This window comes from Formica exsecta, unplaced genomic scaffold (assembly GCF_003651465.1).
Source record: "Formica exsecta isolate Colony F162 unplaced genomic scaffold, ASM365146v1 scaffold194, whole genome shotgun sequence".
NCBI classification, from domain to species: domain Eukaryota; kingdom Metazoa; phylum Arthropoda; class Insecta; order Hymenoptera; family Formicidae; genus Formica; species Formica exsecta.
In genome coordinates, this window is record NW_021849240.1 from 200301 (window position 1) to 212558 (window position 12258).

At 38.7% G+C, this 12258-nt stretch overlaps 1 protein-coding gene across 1 annotated transcript in view; it reads left to right on the forward strand.

The window, feature by feature from the left end:
• Positions 1-12258, forward strand: part of LOC115234130 (rho GTPase-activating protein 100F) — a 56179-nt gene that overhangs the window by 33533 nt on the left and 10388 nt on the right. The window contains exons 4-7 of the mRNA XM_029804909.1: positions 6775-6888; positions 7514-7696; positions 8900-9058; positions 9463-9687. Of these exons, the coding sequence (XP_029660769.1) occupies positions 6775-6888; positions 7514-7696; positions 8900-9058; positions 9463-9687 (681 nt within the window). The remainder of the gene's footprint in view (positions 1-6774; positions 6889-7513; positions 7697-8899; positions 9059-9462; positions 9688-12258) is intronic.

Sequence of the window (12258 nt, forward strand, 5' to 3'; positions counted from 1 at the left end):
CCAAACGTGCGTACGCCTGCGTACACGTCGTATTACTCTACTTACTATATGTACTACGCTTTACTACTGACAACTCGCGTACTACTACGATCAGTGGGGTATCGACGACCTTCCGTCCCGATCTTTGCCCCCGAGAGTTACGTGTGAGATTTCGGAAGAACGCGCTTCGCATGCAGTGACGCGATTTATGCATGCCATTTCCTCCCCGCTTCCTCCTCTCAAAGTTACCACATTACACGGCATTACATTACATCGAATTTCAATGGCACATTGTTACGCGCATCTATTTTATTTACTAGCTTTCCCCATCTATTCCCTTTATTGCCTAACTTCTTTTTCTAATCAGAATGATGGATAGGGGAGGCGTGTTTTAGTCCTTAATTGCACAACTGATAATTAATTTAAAATTTGATCATCATCAAAATTAAAATAAATAATTGAATTGAATAAGTTTTTGAATTTAAAAGTAGAAACATTTTATAGAAATATTGAAAAAAGAGAATAAGAAAATATAGATTACTTTTTATCGTAATTTTTTTGAGATTTTCTATTTCTGAGAAAATCTAGGTTGAAACCAACGAAAATTCACTGTTCAAGATATTCGTACTAAATTGAAATAGAGGCCGGATAAATTGGTCACTACGGATTCAATTTCATTGGGACATATTTCTGGATTGTGGGCCAGACTTTGCCCTTATTCTTCATTCTTAACCCCTTAAGTAAAACTTCATTTTCTGCTTGGCTGCGGGGATAATTTTTTCCGAGTTCTCTTACGTGCGAAGGGGAGGTTTGCAGCTCCAAGAGTAATTTATTTAAAGAACACAAAAACTAATGAAGCGTATAAATTCGATAATGAAATTAATCGAATTATTTCCCGAACTTATAATGTAAATTATATGTTTTTTCATTTTCTCGACGAATAAAAATAAAAAGTATATATACTATATGTTATACGCATAATTCATAATATTTTTCTTAAATAGTTTTTTCCAAGAATTTTTTCCAAGAACACGTTACATAAAGTTTTGCCGAAAGATTGTAACTAACGCAGATCAGATTGCAATTTTCACTCGACGAAATTAAAAAATTCACATTTTATTTAAAAGATATAAATAAGCTATACACATTTAGGACTGAATAAATGTCAATGCAATTCTTAAATGCATTTCTCGATTATGATCTTTTTATCCTTTTATGTTAGAATTATTAATTTTTACATATCTTTTATTAAAAATGTTAATATTTTTCATATATATCTCAAAATATATTTGTACTCGAGTATTTCGATTTGTGTCGGAAGTAAAGATATTCAATGTGGTATCAGATACACTGTGTGCGCAAAACTCATGTTCGTAAAACTTTCTATCCCGAGTGGTAACGCGAAACACACGGGAAAGCGAAGCACGAATTTAGTACCCGTTGTCAAAAGTTGCACAATATCCATGCTGCCACTTTGCCAGCGAGTAACTCGACAGTACGAGAGTTCGGCAAACGCGTAGGTCGGGAAACATTAAATTCAGAGTCCCTTCCATGGAACAAATTATCACTGACTTGCGTCCCCATATAGGGGTGACGTAAATTTGTGGGAATGCTCGGTGGGCCGCGTTTACACCAGTGTTTACAATTATATCTGGCGGGATATTAAGAGGTAATGCATAACCATAATAGGGGAAGGTCGATGAATGATGCCCTCTTGGCCATTATTCATCAGTCTTCCCATATTATTGCGAAAACAGAATTCCCTTATTATCGTGAGTTACAGAATAGAAAAATGTGATTTAATTTTGCATACTGTTTAATTAAAAGTCTCGATTAATACGATTAGATATGAAAATCAATTATTTTTTATAATTAAATTAAATCTGGATCTTTGTAATATATATAAAGGGCGAGATACTTTAATAAATTCCCGTGCGACGGTTATTGTGTAAGCTGCGAATATGAGGAATCGGAAAATCAATTTTTCCTTACATTAATGATCCGGTATATCGTTAAGGTATTTCCGCCTACTTTATAACGTAGGCGAGTGTATTGAGAGAGAAAAAGAGAAAAAGAAAGAGAGGAAAGGAAGAAGGGTGAGGGAAAGGGAGGGAGAAAACTGAGGGTGGAAAAAGCGTAGCGGATTAAATTGGAAGCGGAAAATGTGTGTGTGTGTGTGTGTGTGTGTGTGTGTGTGTGGAGCACGGCATTAATATATCGCCATTACAATATATTTTGCTATCTCCGTGTTATACAACGTGATACTACTACTATTACTATTGTCAGTGCTATCCATTACACGATCAGTATCCTCGCGCCTTACTATTCGCATTTGGTGGGGAAAAATTCGAGGTCGCCTATTCATTCCCCTACCTTGTGATCGTCGATGAGCATCCACATAGGAGGATGGTGACCCAACGAAGTAAGAGAAGGATTTTCTAAGCGCATGTTCCAAGATCGCCGCGAGTCAAATTATCGTAAAGCATCAACAGATTTTCCAGGAAATATCGGATTACGAGTGTTTTAGCAAAGTGAAAATTAGTTTAAATCGCATAGGAGATCGTTACCTTTCATATATACATACATTTTCACTCACAGATTTTATCGCTGCCATTATCAGTGAAATTTTAGTCGCATTAATTTTCATTTCATAACCTTTGATGTTCCCGACGATATAGAATTATTTCTCTGTAAGTGACATCGTTATTACGTTGATTTTCCATTCTTTCGAGTGAAATAAAATACGAGATACCGCGATTAATATTAAATAAAATCCCTCAATTAAAAAAAAAAAGTCTTTTCTGCGAGATATCTCCTACATCTGACTTTTTTCTACGCTGGTTTCTGCTTTGTCAGATTTGTTATTACATTTCGATCTTTACGAGAGAGATAATATATAAGATTGCTGTTCAATGGGAATGACATTGAACATTTAACGATTGCGATCGTAGCATTCAACGTCTTCTTTCGTTCAACATCGCTTCGCGTTTTTCACGAAGAGATGCCCCTCCAGCTGAAAAACGACTCGCATTATGTCAACGAGAGCACGATGATATAAACTACTTTGGAAAGTGCATTACCGGCGTTTCTCACGTTTGTCCTGCGCCCCAGGCTTATTTATCGCTCCGGAGGCGAGTCGCTAGCTTCGAGTCGCAGCTGCTGTCTGTAATGGAGTTGCGTATCATCGTCATATGTGGAGCAAGAAGTTGGCACGATGGGGAAGTAGTAGCCAACTCGAGAACAGATGTGACGGAAGGATGAAGAACCTCGAGAAAAAGCAAATACTATGTATATCGAGAGCATAGCGAGAAAAGTAGCGGAGAAGGGTGAAAAAAGAGTGAATACACACATCGGGGATAAAAAGTTATCATTAGGGACATAGTGGATGACACGGAAATCGTGTAAAAATATGCGATGCGCAAATTGATATCGAGTGGAGAGACGAGTAAGAACACAACAGTAGTAAAATGAAGTAAGAAAAGCGGATAAGGAAGTGAGATACGCGCGGAAGTAAGACGAGATATCGTCATGATAGAAGAAACGAATGATCGGAACGACACTTTGATGCATGGAGAATGAAACGCGAAGTGCGAATCAGAAAGAAATCCACTCTTACGAATCGCAAAAATCCGTTCTGTCGTGGAAAAAAGCGCGAACAAGGTTGCCGCTGTCGTGTGAGGTGAGATCGACGGAGAAATCGCGCGACCGCTGACACTCGTAAGTGAAGTGCCAGCGACTGCAATAAGAAGTAAACGAAACGGGGAAAATCCAATTGAGGGTAGCCGCGACTGGGAAGAGATAGAAGGCTGGAATTGTTGGGGAGAAATGAGAAGAGGAAGGGAGAGCGAAAAAACACGAGAGAAAGAGAGAACGAAAATACGTCGCGAAAAAATTGAAAGACATGTGTAAAGCGATACGAGAAGTATGAAGAGCGCCGCTTAAGGCAAAACAGGCACTTTGCGTAGCTAAGAAAAGTTCGGAGAGAATGCAAAGATAATTAAGAAAAAAGAAGGAGGAAAAATGCTTAAAGGAGAGACAGAATGGCTGATGCGCCAGGAAGCGAAAGGAAAGAAAAGAGGCACGATCCTACGTAACTCAGACTAAGCGAAAAGGCGCGAACGAGATTGCCGAAACACTCGGAAATACCTGAAGAGAGAGGAAAAGGGTAGGAACGCAAGTACGGGAATCAGAGATCGCCATCAGGAGGATAGAGGCGGAGAGGAAAGGAACGAAAACAGGGGAGCCAGGAGGACACCGTAGACAGCAAGGACCAGGGTAATGAGAGAAGAGAACGAGGTGAAAAGAAATGGCGAGCGCGACAGAGAGCGGAGGAGAGACACCACGTTTAGTGGTATGTTGCGAGGGGGTAGGAGTGCCGTAGAGAGAGCGCGTAGAGACGGGACGTAAGAGGGAGACGAGAGGAAGGGGTGGCTGTGCGAGAAGAGTATGTACGTTGAGGGAGGTAGAGGGGGTGAGGTGACGTCACGCCGGGTCGATACTCACTCATACTACTCGGCGGCGACACGGTAACCTCCCGGCGATGGCGCACGCGCGCCTTTTACCCTTCTCACCGAGACTCGTACTCGTTCCTGAACGCCGCTTCCCGCCATATTAGCCACCATGGGGTAGGCGAGAATGTGCGACAGGGGTGGCTCGGGGTGTTTCTTCTTCCGAAAGGTAATCCGCGCGTAATCTCTCTTTCTCTCTCTCTCTCTCTCTCTCTCTCTCTCTCTTTCTCTCTCATTCTCGTTTCTTCATTCTCCGTCACTCTCTTTATCATCATTCTTTTTCTTTGTCGCACTCGTATCCTCATCGGGCATTTAGCTATGCTACGTCTCCTACGCGCGCCCTTTCGCACGGTTCGCCGATCACGTGAGACCGGAAGGAGATTGACGGCTTGCGGAAACGCTCGAGAAGAGGGACAGGTCGGAGGAAAAGACCCGCCGGTGTCTTCGCAGTGCTAACCGAGGATAATTCGCGCACGCATGGGACCGCCGGCGCCGCGAGGAGATAGTACGACACGCGCGGCGGACGGGTTCGCCCGGCAGACGGGTGAGACGGAGAGACGGAAAGAGAAGACGGACGGGATACGGGGGTGGTGGGCTGCGGGAAGGAAGGGCGGCGAGGAACTCCAGGAACCGCCGCCGCCAGGTAGCGAAAGAGGCTGTAAATCGGCCACGGCAGCGTGGATGTCCCTGCTGTCGCTCTGCGACCGGATGTGCGGTACAGCCGCGTGGCTCGTCCCGGTCACATGCCTCCGCGGGGTGCGTGTAACACGGTTCATCTTTTGCGCTATTCTCCCGGCCAACCGCAATAATCCCGACTAGTCGTTAATGTCTCTTGAGTGCGCTGACAGCTGAACGAGCTTACTTGAGACGCGTGCAATTGGTCCAAGGTTTCTTTATTTTGTAAAAATCCTGAGTTTTATGTAGGAGAGAGAATAATTCTTTCGTATCCTACGTTATAATCAATGCGCGCGCGCCCGCAAAGATTTACGACAGCGTTTATGACGTTGAAATGTGGCAGATGGATGATTTTAAGAGCGGCGTTATAATCAATGCGCGCGCGCGCGCGCGCCCGCAAAGATTTACGACAGCGTTTATGACGTTGAAATGTGGCAGATGGATGATTTTAAGAGCGCGTGTGATTCGATAAGAATGTGCTTCTCTCGATAGTCTCGATGAGATGTGCATCCGGATGAAATCACGGTCAATAAACATGAGGATTTACGGTGCTTGTGTTATGCCAAAGTGACAGATTGATGAGTTTCCGTGAGACACCGCTTGCTTCGTTAACGGCCTCTCGTGCTTCTGAGAGGATCGTGATGGGTTTTAGATTTAGATGTCGCATTTATACATCTCGAATAAATAAATAATATTTTAGATATTCCTTTCTTCGATTAAATATTCCGTAATCTCATTGTAGCGCACATGATCGCATAATCATATTATGTTAATCGGATTTATCATGTTGATTGAAATTAATACGAGATTTTCAAAAATTAAGGCCACCCACTTGAAAAATGTTATTGTACTTAAAGATGCATAATTTTTGCCGCTTACTTTTATCAAATACATCTTGTCGATCGTGTTGATAAAGGATTTGATTTCTTTATTAAAAGTAATTAAATAAAAAAATATAACATATTTATAAAAAGGAAGAAATTTGCTTGCATTCGATAAAACCAATGAACATTTTTGTAACAAAATTTGTTCATCCATTTTGTAACATAAGATTTATAAAAAATATCATATAATTTATTATATATATTTTAAGTAAATTGATTGAATTAATTAGGAATTTTTGCTTCAAAAATGCATGTTCATATCGTAATAGGTTACGTATTTGTGAAAAATATTTTTCTCCTCTATGGTTTTTTTCTCTCTCTCTCCCCTCTCTTTCTGTCTCATGCATTCTAAATAATCTATTATCATTTTATTAATATTAGCAAAATCATACAAGCTTCTAATGCACTGTGGTCTTAGATAATATAAGATGTCCACGTTATGCAATTGCTAATAAAATATGCCATATATGTAGTTGATTTGTGGCATATGTAATTTGACTATGATTATCGTTGATTTAGATCTTGATTAATCCGTTTTTGATAAAAAGATATCGTTTAAATTATCTCGAAATCATCTTATTGCCAACAGCAGTGCTCCATTTCAACGACACGAGATTTTTTTTTTGGTCGTCATTCATTCATCATTCTCTGTGTTATTAATTGCAGTAATTAGCCTAATTTGTTTTAAGATTAATCAATAGTGAAAATAATCGGTCATTGTTTTCTAGGAGGGCCGGGGGGAAGTGACAGACATAAGCGCAAGTCCTGGGAGGCAGGCACCTGCCAACCAGTTGCGCCCCAAGGAACCACCCCCCATGGTCATTCAAGGAGACTTCAGGAAGGTAGGTGACACTTCATTAACTCGTTGCCGATACAATGGATGAATTTAGTGCTCGTTGCGTCGGCAAACTTCAATTGGCGGATAGTGTGACGATAGATTCCGACATTCTATTGTGTTGCTCGTGAAGTTATCTCGACGACTGGTAGAAATATGTTAACACGTGCTTTAGTCGTTATGCATTATCCACATAATCTGATCGCTATTATAATAACATACAAAATATAAATTAAATTATTCTGTTTCCGATCTTTGAATAAATAAGCAAAGTAGAAATGTAAAATATAATATCTTACTCCGCTATAGATACCAAGAGAGCCAGAAATTGTTTTTAACAGATATAAAATTTTACTTTGTTTAAATAACATTTTGTACAATTAAACTAATTTTATTGGACTATATCTTTCTCCCTACATATTTATGTAGCCGATTATATAATTACCTCACTTTTTATAGTATATTCTTTTATTTAAAATTTTTGAGAATTTTGCTGCATCATAAAAATTATGAATAATATGGCAATGAATTAAAAAGTGTTGCTTTTGTCGTCGAGACAATTTCATCGATCCACGCACCGATGATAAACCTTCGCTATACATTCGATAAAACAGAAGGATTTACCATTGCAGGTGAGCGGGATCAGTACAGAGATCTTCAAGCAGATCGAGACTGTCGAAAACGATCATGACGCTTCGACAGCGGCGGCCCTCGAAGCTGTCGAACGAAGAGGCGAGATGGTCGTGCGTGTCATTGAGCCTCGGCAAATGGGTAGACAGGCTTCCGAGGCGGCGAAAAAATTTATCGCCATGCAGGTATGTTATCGATGGACCATCTGTTTCCGACAGATTATGATTCATTCGCGTTGAAACGTAATATCTTGTCATAAATTAGTACTACACGCGCAGTGTTCTTTTATTATCGTATTACTTCTATCTGTTCACCGTATTTTTACCTCTTTATTAATTTTTTATATAATTTAATTACAGAATAATATATTGCTATTTTATATCTTATCATTGTTTGGCGATAGAAAAAAAAACGTGTGAAGATATACACGTGTAAGGTAAATGTCCCAATGGCCGGACATGTCCCAATATCCGACCACATTGAAAAACAAAATTTACCATTTATTTAAACAATTATGAATGAAAATAATAATTATTGTAAAAAAACTCCAACATTTGACCATTAAACTCGCCGGACGTATGTGCAAATAATAATAAAAAAAGATAAAAAGAAAAACAGGGAACAAAAAAGACTGTAAAGAATTAAAGAAATTGAAGAAAAGAAAACAGAGAGAGCTGAAATGGTCGGACACTGGGACAAGTTATGTCCGGATACTGGGCCGTAATCTATTTCAGCTGTCCGGCCACTGGTACATTGACGCGTTCCATTACTTATGTAAATATTTAATTAATAATTGATATATATGGGTTCGAATAATTTTTCCCTGCTTATGGGAATCTTAAGCTTTCGATTGAATGCAAATATTTATATTAAAAATCTTTCTAATATTATAAATTGTATTATTTGTCACAACCTACGCTTAAACGTCCGGCCACTATAGTTTTAGAGACACAGACACACACAAGCAAAACTCAATGTAAAGGAAATAGGCTATACAAATGCAGAAATGCATAATTCAAATATTAAACTGGATATGAAAATTTAAATTAAAGTTAAACGCAGATTGAAATAAAAATTTGTGTCTCAATTTGTTTAATTTTTGTGAATAAGTTTTTGTTATCTTTAATAATAACTATAACAAAAAACTGATAGTGTGGCTAGCAAACAAATCGTTGAAATAATATTTGCCGTGAATATAACTTTTGAAACTAAACAAACAGGTATAGCAATATCTGCTTGTATTGCGACCATTTGCCGCACCAGAGCACGGCGAAAATTATTTTCACGACAATGGAACAGTTTTGCGAACCGTTCTAGTACACGCAAACGCTGTGAGATATTTTAATCGTACGAATTAAAAATATGTTCGCTTGCGATCTTCGTTTCAGGATCCAAAGTACCCTATCCACTTTGTCGAGATAATCAAACGACCAGGACAGACTCTCGGTCTCTACATACGCGAGGGCAATGGCGTCGACAGGAACGACGGGGTTTTTATTTCCAGGATAGCTCTGGAGACTGCCGTTTACAATAGTGGCTGTTTAAAGGTGAGAATCCTCATCTTTGCCTTGTCCTGCAAATTTTCACCTTCTGTCGCCGCGGCAGGGGGATACCGACCGACGTGACGAAGAAAACGAGGCGGAGCACTAAATCGTCCTTTCGCCTTTCCTATTTTTTTCTTTTTCTGTCAAGCGAAAACTTGATTGCCGCCGTTGCTCGAAACAAACTGGTCATTTAAGAACGGAGTCTATTTCGGGACGCGGTTTCGGTGGCGCGCGAAAACGCGTCGAATTAAATTTATACTTTTGCACCTTGACATTTCGCGAGTCGGGCATCGATCGTACATGTCCGCATTCGGAGGGAGGATGTTTATTCTCTCGTTTGTCTCGCGGCTAGATCGTTTTCTGTGTATAATTATCAGTTATCCGCCATCATGCATTCGCACTTACAGGTGGGCGATGAGATCCTGGCGGTGAATCTGGTCGACGTGACGCATATGAGTCTAGACGACGTCGTCATCATCATGTCGATACCGAGGCGACTCGTTTTGGCCACAAGACATGGTTCACATCAACCGGTTTCACATGTTCGCCAGACTGAGCACAAGGCACCACCCGTGGTAGTAATCAAGAGGGAATTGAACGAGGACGAGAATGACCACGTGACTAGTAATCATGTCAGGTATTGCCTTTGCTGATTCGCCTTTCTTATATCTCGAGTAATTATATATTTTGATAATAGTTGAAAATGACAAGATATCTTTCTCTCTCTCTCTCTCTCTCTCTCTCTCTCTCTCTCTCTCTCTCTCTCTCTCTCTCTCTCTCTCTCTCTCTCTCTCTCTCTCTCTCTCTCTCTCTCTCTCTCTCTCTCTCTCTCTCTCTCTCTCTCTCTCTCTCTCTCTCTCTCTCTCTCTCTCTCTCTCTCTCTCTCTCTCTCTCTCTCTCTCTCTCTCTCTCTCTCTCTCTCTCTCTCTCTCTCTCTCTCTCTCTCTCTCTCTCTCTCTCTCTCTCTCTCTCTCTCTCTCTCTCTCTCTCTCTCTCTAATATTTTAAGATAATAATAATAATAATAATAATAATAATAATTTTTTAATATTATCTAGCGTTTATAATGTAAAAAAATATCATTTTACTTTGATTCATATGTATAATATCATTATTACATATATTATATTATTTATCTCAAGACCATCATCAATTTTTTGTCGTTTCTGCAATCTCGATCCGATGTAGTTATATGCATAGATGTTCTAGACGATGTGGATCGAGCACCATTTCACACCTGTCTGCACCAATTCGATACTTGTTTATCCTTCACTGTCTCCAATGAATGCTACTTTACGACTGAAAAAAAGTGGTGAACTCGTGGCAATGTCTCGGGACACTTGCTGTCGCGATCTCCGAGTCTTTCGGATTATTCGCATTGAAAAGACCGAAGAATAATCCGCGAAACAAGACTTTTTAATATTGTACCGGAAAATGTATATCAAATCATTACCATGATCCCGAAAACAAACTTCCCGCAAAGATAAATGTGAGAAAAGATAAATGTCTGAATTTTTTCCGAACGACGCGGAGGATCGATATATATATATATATATGTATAAGAAACTGTATAAGATATTGACGTAAGGTATTTTTTAGCGGAAGAAACGGGAATATTTATAATTCACAGCGATTTGCAATCTTAAAGAAATCTACTTACGCGATGTTTATGGATTGTGATTAAAACTTTTTTGTGTGATCATATGCGAGTGTAGGTACACCCCTTCTACACGGGGCCCATGATTGTACCGGAAAATGTATATCAAATCATTACCATGATCCCGAAAACAAACTTCCCGCAAAGATAAATGTGAGAAAAGATAAATGTCTGAATTTTTTCCGAACGACGCGGAGGATCGATCCGCTCGCGTACCGACCACGTGTTTCATATGACTAATCGGTTCTATGAATGAATGCTACATTGAAATTAACCAGGATTTTACAAAGGTAAAAACAACACAAACTTTATCTTGATACCTAGACTTGTGTATGATTGCAATTTTTTGTAATGTTTTAATGGACGCGAGTGTATAAATACTCTCCCCTCTCTCTTTTTCTCTCGAATACTTGGCAACAAACGAATGCACGAGTGCACGCATTGCATTTTAAATTCCATTCACCGAACATTAATCACATTCAATTTGAAAGATAAATGGCAAATTTTGATTTTTTTGTTATTTTGTTAGTTTAAAAAAGTTCAAGTAATGATATCAAGACCAGTACGAGAGCCTTTTCAGCTTTGCAGCATGAAAAGATCGGATAAAATGCGATTAATTAGACATGAAAGATTTCAAAAGTTGCACACACACGTATCTTTTATTTTGCTTTGTAACATCTTTTTCGATTGTCGAAAAAAATTGCAGAATAAGTTATATAACAACAATTTATAAGTTATTCATTAATTAAATTGCTTCTCGTGTAATCATAAAAATTGCATTACTAGTAGAAGCTTGTAAAGCTAAAGTTCGATAGAGATTAATAAAAAAGAAAGTCCGCGGGGGACTAAATTATTCTGCAATAGGATATAATTATAAAAGTTAGTAAACGGAACGAGAGATCGCGAAGAGTTTAATAGTAAATGACTGAAATTTTTAATCATTCTCCACGATGCACTAGTGCATTCGTTTAACGAGTTTTGCCTAGAAGAAACGTAATACAAATTAATGGATATTTATATATGTATATATTTAAAACGTAGAAATCGCGTACACCTGCTGCCACTGTTTGTGTGATGTGAACCCTAACTTTATATTTCCTTGCTGTAAGCTTGCTACTTGTTCTTTCGACTGCATTTCCCGTCAGTGTTTTGGATAACGTTATCATGATTGAACGATTATCGATTGCTAGTATATTCTGTGCGTAGTATTATTCCATAAAGCTGTTAAAAACTTTAATAATTTATCAAAGAAATTATATTGTGTAAAACTTTAATTAACTTATAGCATATTTTAAAGAAATTGACATACATATAATTATATGCACAGAATTATATTCTTATAAACTGTATTTTTTCGTATAAAAGTTTTGCGTTTAACATATCATTTTCTGTCAGAATATATACAAGCTATAGCCTAAGTGTAAAATAAATGTCGTTAACAAGAAGCAATCGATGTCATGGATTGTCAGTATTTCTACAAAAACATTATCGTTGTAATCGCTATTATTTTTCATATAAAAATTCAAATTTTCAAAGTTAAAACATAT